At 41.4% G+C, this 7500-nt stretch overlaps 1 protein-coding gene across 1 annotated transcript; it reads right to left on the reverse strand.

Moving 5' to 3' along the window:
• Positions 1-5744: 5744 nt before the first annotated feature.
• Positions 5745-6921, reverse strand: LOC125036514 (homeobox protein six1-like). Its single transcript, XM_047629155.1, has one exon. The coding sequence runs from the start codon at positions 6780-6782 to the stop codon at positions 6123-6125; it is 660 nt and encodes a 219-aa protein (XP_047485111.1). The 5' UTR covers positions 6783-6921; the 3' UTR covers positions 5745-6122.
• Positions 6922-7500: the final 579 nt, after the last annotated feature.

The following is a 7500-nucleotide window of genomic DNA, read 5'->3' on the forward strand; positions in this document are numbered from 1 at the left end:
ATTATTATTATTATTATCTTTTTTATTTTTATTATTATTTTTATTAACATTATCATCATCATAGCTATCATTATTTTGGTCATGATCATGATAATTTTTATCATTATTATCATTATTGTAATTATTATTACTATTATCATTATTATAATTATTATTATTATTATTAATATCATTATCATTATTTGGGAGTATGATCTACAGTTGCAAATCAATTAACCCTTTTCAAAAAGGTTTAGATAATTTTGTGATAACCATATTAATTGTTTGAATAATGTCATGTTTATCTGCATTAGTTTTGTTAACTCTCATTTTCAAGTTATCATTAATAGTATTGTCAAAATAACAACAATAATGATAATGATAATAGTGATAATAATATAATGACGATAATGAAATAATAAAATTTTGATAATAATAATAGTAATAATAATAATAATAATAATGATAATAATAATAATAATAATAAGGAAAATAATGATAATAATGGTGATAATGATAACAATAACAACAACATGATGAATAACAATAACAATAACAATAAACAAAATAATAATAATGGCAATAATAAGAATGATAATAATAAAAATTTTCATAATTATATTTACTATCATTATCATTACTATTATTATTATTATTATTATCATTATTATTATCATTATTATTATTCTTATTATTATTATTACTATTATTATCATTATTATTATTATTATCATTATTATTATTACCATTATCATTATTATTATTATAACAATAATGATAATAATAATAATGATAATAATGATAACAACAACAATGACAATGACAATAACAACAACAACAGCAACAACAGTAATAACAATAAAAATAACTAATAACAATAGAAATATATAAATGAGTGGCAATGATAACAATAACAATGCTTCCAACAGCAATAATAATAATAATAATAATAATAATAATAATAATAATAATAATAGAGATAATGATAATAATGATAACAACAACAACATCAAAACACTAGCAATGTTGATAATAGTAGTATCAATAAAAAATGCTAATAAAAATGATAATGGTAATAATAACAATAATGGTGATGATGACGAGGATGAAGATGATAGTGACAATAATAATAATAATAATAATAATAATAATAATAATAATAATAATAATATAATGATAATGATAGTAATAATAATAATAATAATAATGATAATAATAATAATAATAACATTAATAATAATAATATTAATAATAATAATAATAACAATAACAATAGTAATAATATAATTAACAATAACAATAGCAACAAGAACAATACGTGAATGTAAATCCACGTTTTTGTATCATTTTCCTGTTTTATTTATACCATCGTGGTTTAATTTCAAATCTCATCTTCATGGATATTAATATATATATATATATTTATTTTTGTTTAATCTTCTCTCCGTACTTATATTTGATCGATAATTGCAAAAACACCGAACTCGATCTATAATTATATCATACCTACATCTGTGGCAAAAGTTTTATAATGACTAAAAATAGATTATTTCAAATCGTGTTGATTATAAGGTAGTCACTCCAGTTGCTACAGCTTCTTAGATTAAAATCATATGATTAGATATAAGTGCCTTTGCAATTTTCCTTTACATATGAATTTCTGTTGTATGATATTGCTGAATCGAAGGTCTAAGCAAAGGGTTTATCATTAGATTTGTGTACTTTGTGAGAATTCCATTTTATAGACGCTATGGCTTTAACTACAGTTGAGTGGTAATAGAGTAAATGTTAAAGTGAAAATTGAGTTCTTCTTCCTCATAGCCTGTCCTCTGCTTTTGTTGTTTTTGTTAATAACACAATTTATATCATTATAACCAGCATAGCCTTTAATGACACTGTATTTAACTACTAGATATACCGAAGACAGTATGATAATTATAATAGATATATATTTACTGCATGGTCTTTCCATACATGCTAAATCACTTTTTGTGTTTTCAAGGACATTTTTCTAATATTTTGGAGGTTGTTCTTTGCCCTCCATTACCAAGTAAACAAATGTATCAGCCGCCTTTTCCTTGAACAGTTATCAGTTACAGAGGAAATAGGAATGAGCATCGTTATTTTAAGCATCGTTTTTTTATACACACGTACGCTCTATATTGTTAGAGGACTTAGGGGAAAGAAGTAATCTGAAGTAGCACGAGATTATTAGCACACGAATTCTAAATAGTCGTGAGAAAGGAGTCAGTGGTCTACGAGAGAAAGAAAGAAATCAAATACTAAAGCCCGACCCGCTGATTCAGCCTGGCGAAAGGCAATAAGTATAGACCTTGCATCGAGTAACGCGTCGCAGTTTACATTCAAAACAGGAGTAACTGCGTCCTCCTCTTGGTGCCCATTCTCGACGCCGTTTATAACTACCAAGTCGATGGGAAAATGTTATACTTTGTGGATGTCTAGACCCCTTTCCCCCTCCATATCCCTTCCGCTCGCCCCTTCCTCTTCCCCCCCTTGGCCCCTCCCTCCTTCCCCTCCACCCTGCTCCACCACAGCACCACCTGCGGGGCGACCAGCCGAGCCCTACCTTCCCAGTGCCCTTTCCCAACCATCAGCATCCCTCTCAACCCTTCCAACCCCTTGCCTCTTTCCTCCCCCTTCCTCTCACCCCCCCCCCCCCCTTTCCTCTTTCCCTTGCCCACCCCTTTTCCTCTTCCCCTTCCTCTCCCTCTCCCTCCTCCCCCAGGAATCACAACCGAAGGGATAGGTCTCAAGGGGGTACTTAAAAGGAGCCTCCTTCGAGCCGTCACAACATTCGCAGATCGTCGTAACTTCGGCGTCAATCTCGGCGTTGTTCCAAAGAGGGGGGAGGGGACACAGGTCAGGGAGAGGGGGGGAAGGAAGGCACAGGGAGGGGGGAAGGGAGACAGAGGGAGTGGAAGAAGGCAGAGGAGGGGGGAAGGGAGACAGAGGGAGGGGAAGAAGGCAGAGGAGGGGGGAAGGGAGACAGAGGGAGGGGAAGAAGGCAGAGGAGGGGGGAAGGGAGACAGAGGGAGGGGGAGAAGGCAGAGGAGGGGGGAAACAGAGATAGGGGGAGGGGGAAATGGACACATAGAGAGAGGGGAATGGGGCAGAGGGAGGAGGAAAGAGGGAGGGGGGGAATGGGGCAGAGGGAGGAGGAAAGAGGGAAGGGGGGAGGGGGCCTAGGGACGAGGGAGAAGGTGTCGACGGAGACAACAAATGCGATGTCAAGTGCCTGACCGGAGGGCACTGTCGTAATGACACTCACACAACGAAGGTTTCCGGGTTTGGCTCGCAAGAACTTAATGGCTTGTTCTAGTGTCATTCTGGAGGTGGTTATCCTTGGTATTTTGATTCCATCTCTCTATAACTCTTTTCATCTTAATCCTTGTTCTTCTTTTCTCTGTCTCGTGATATTTACCGTTTATTTTGAAAAATGCAGTTTTTTTTTTTTTTTTTTTTTTTTGGCTAACAAGAATTGATTGATTTCCTACAATGAATCCATAAATATTATGTTATGCCTTCCCATATCAAATTCACCTACGTTTTAAATTGTTATCATTAGGCATGTTTTTTCCTTTCCTTGAATTATTAAACCAGCCCTGAAACCAATGCTAATGTCTATTCAGAAATGTATAAAGATTGAGAGAGAGAGAGAGAGAGAGAGAGAGAGAGAGAGAGAGAGAGAGAGAGAGAGAGAGAGAGAGAGAGAGAGAGAGAGAGCGAGAGAGAGAGAGAGAGAGACTCCGCATAACCAAGACCCACACAAGAACAAGAGCATTATAAATAGCCCGATCCGAGCATGGCGAGTCTTGAGGGTTTTGGGTGTCACACTTCGACCTCTGATGTGCACCGAAACCCCGGAGAACAGCAGGTGGCTCTTCCCTGTCGCGCAAGGTGAGCGGGTAATCTTCACAGAGCCGCGCCTTCTTCACCTAAGGACCTCCTCCCAGGCGCACGCTGGGAATCCGCTTCTCTTAAGCTCGACTCGTGTGCAGCGCCTCTTGGTCCACGAGACAGTCGCAATGGAAATAATAAAATGTGGACCGTGTCTTCAAATCCCACAAAAAAAAAAACAATGATGCAAATGAATCAGCGTGTGAATAATTCTAACCGGACAAGAACAAAGCGTCCTCAGCTGGCAATGATAAAAACGGGGGAAAAAGCAGATTACCCTGGAGGTGAAGATCCTCCGCACAAAACCCACAGCGCCGACACCCACCAAGGTCCCTGCCACGTCTCACCACTTCTGCCGCGGCCGCACCGGCATCGATACGTCCGAAACTTAACGTCTTAATCACTCGCCGCACCGAGGAACCCAACCAGCAGGATATATACCCTCATCACCTGAGTTATGAAGGCCATCGGAAGGCAAGGCTGCATGCAATTTCTACCCTCTTTTGAACATAATTATTGGCCTCTTCCCTTTCCCTCTTTTTTTTCCCTCCGAAGCAAAGGTCGTCCAGTTACATCATTACCAATGCTTTCTTGGTTTCCCTTCTGGAGCTAGGATGCGTAGCCTGGAGGCCTGTCACTACCATGTTTGGAGAACTTGAACGAAGGTTAATGCACGGTCCAGTTTTCTTACGCAATTCTTTCTCTTTTTTTTTCTTTTTGCTCAAGAATCTGCACACGATGATTAATTATTCACCCGGACCCCCCCAAAAAAATGCCATCAAATGTAAACACACACGTAACAATATGCCAAGACTGCCTATTTAAATTTAGACCTTCTGATATACCTCACTTAATGCCAGTTTCTACGCTGTCACTGACTATATTTAGTCCCACTTTAATAACATGATAGCAGTTGTAATACTGATGAACACATACCGACTTTACTGAGAATATGAATGATGTTTCTTTTACTACTCTACTTTTTTTTCTCCATTCGTCTCCCCAAGGAGTAAAAGGAGAACAGTAATATGAGCTTCTAATGATATTAATCTGTCGTAGTGAACAAAAAGAAATTTTGCCCTATCATTCCTTGATTTACCGCTTATTGTAATAATAACACTATTACGAATATATATATATATATATATATATATATATTACACACACACACACATATATATTTACATATACATATACATACACACACACACACACACACACACACACACACACACACACACACACACACACACACACACACACACACACACACACACATACACACACACACACACACACACACACACACATACACACACACACACACATATATATATATATATATATATATATATATATATATATATATATGAACATTAGGGCAAAATTCATTTTGGTTCACAACGATATATACATGTGTGTGCGTATGTATATGTATATGTATAGGTGTATATATATGTGTGTGTATATGTGTGTGTGTGTGTGTGTGTGTGTGTGTGTGTGTGTGTGTGTGTGTGTGTGTGTGTGTGTGTGTGTGTGTTTGTATTTGAATGAATATATGTATGTATATATGTATGTACGTATGTATGTATACAAACTTATAAACATACAAACATACATACATATATACATACATACACACACACACACACACACACACACACACACACACACACACACACACACACACACACACACACACACACACACACACACATATATATATATATATGTATATATATACATATATAATGAAAATCTACATAGTGTACCCAACTACAACATTTACTAAGCCATAGTTTTGCAGCAATTCCGGGCGCCGTTGGGCCTGAAAACAGTTCACCGCAGTCGAGGGCATTACAGCAGCTGGCGCACAGAGGGCTAACTCTTGAGCGACTAAAGTGACCTTGCCACTGCGTGTGTGGCAGTACCGTGCCTGAGTGCCTGAGGCTGTGTATGTTACGTTGCCACCTCCAGCAGTTAGTTACTCCCGTCACACAAGGTCAAAGCGCAGGGCTGCATGCCAGTGGCACCCTCCAAGCGTGGCCACTGCGTGATGAGGTGGATCTCCAACGGTTGGTTTATAATTATTCACAACATCGTCTATGATGAAATAAAACAGGGGATCCTCTGTGGCGCGTGGAACAAGGGTGCGCTGTGCTCGCGGCGCCCGAAAGCACACCGCGACGCCAAACCCAACGGAACGTTAATAAGGAAATGATGACTTACCCGTCTTTTGCCTCGGCAGCTCGGTCACGCTGTCGGCGGTTCTTGAACCAGTTGGACACTTGCGTCGTCGTGAGGCCCGTCGCCTCGGCCAGCTCCCGCTTCTCCCGCGGCGAAGGGTACGGGTTGTGCGCGTACCACTCCCGTAAAACGTTCCGCGATTTCTCCTTGAAGCAGTACGATGTCTCTTCGCCGTCCCAAATCGTGCGCGGGAGAGGGAACTTGCGCCGCACGCGGTACTTGCCCACGGCGCCCAGCGGCCGCCCGCGGAGCTTCTCTGCTTCGATATAGTGCGCCTTCAACCACAGCTGCTGGAGCTTCCCGTGGTTCTGCGGTGAGAAATTGTGCGACTCAAGAATTCGGTAAAGGTCCTTGAAGTTGCCCCGGTGGAAGGCCACGAGAGCCTTGGCTTTGAGGACGGATTCATTCTTGTGTAAGTGTTCGCACGCAGGCAGGGACCAGAGGAATCTCCCTAGCCTTTCGATGTTGCCGCTCTGTTGCAAGACTTCGCAGACGCATGCAACCTGCTCTTGCGTGAAGCCGAAGGAGGGCAGCATGGCACCGGGTGGGGAGAGCGAGGACTGCGGCGGCAGCGTCGGCGGTGCCAGGTGTGGGGCGCCTGGGTGTCCAACCGCCTCGCTCATAGACCCCACTATCATAATATAATCCGCCACGGTACTAATGTTTACAACTCCCACTACACCCACCCCAGCAGATCAACCTAAGGCTCGTTGCGATCACTACACAGCCAAGTCACCCGCTCAGCACACGGCGGCGCACGTCCTGTCTTCACTAGGGGATCACCCAAACTATACTACAAGGCAAACCAAAGCTCACGTTTCCATCCTTCGATACTGCAGGGGCCGGATCATGTTTTGCCCCGCCCACCGACACGAAAAGCCGCACGGGATTGGCCGCTCATAAGTACTTATTGTGAACGCACCCAATTGGGGCGGGGCGAGGCGGGGCGAGCGGGTGAGTCCTCTCCGGGCCGGCCAATAACCACTCACAGTGGCGCGGAGGGCCGGGCCGCGTTAACATAAGAAGATGGATGATATACTGCACACTGTCGGTATTCCTAATCATCACACTTATTCATTAAACGATAAATAGACCAAGGGAAACATTTGTCAGCGTGCGCACGGCCACCCCACCTTCGCCCAGGAACCGCCATAAGCCCTCACCTGACCATAGCAAACACCCTCTGAGCCCCCGTCACCTCTGCCCACACCCTCGACATTAACATTTAATTCTCATCTTCGACCCTCAACATCCCCACGAACATCCGTCAATGGGGCTCCTCCCGGCGCGCCATAACATCTTATCCATATTCAAGGCGCATGTGGGGGTATCCGGAACGAATCGATGAAATACGGC

Source organism: Penaeus chinensis, chromosome 21 (genome assembly GCF_019202785.1).
Source record: "Penaeus chinensis breed Huanghai No. 1 chromosome 21, ASM1920278v2, whole genome shotgun sequence".
Classification (NCBI taxonomy): Eukaryota; Metazoa; Arthropoda; class Malacostraca; order Decapoda; family Penaeidae; genus Penaeus; species Penaeus chinensis.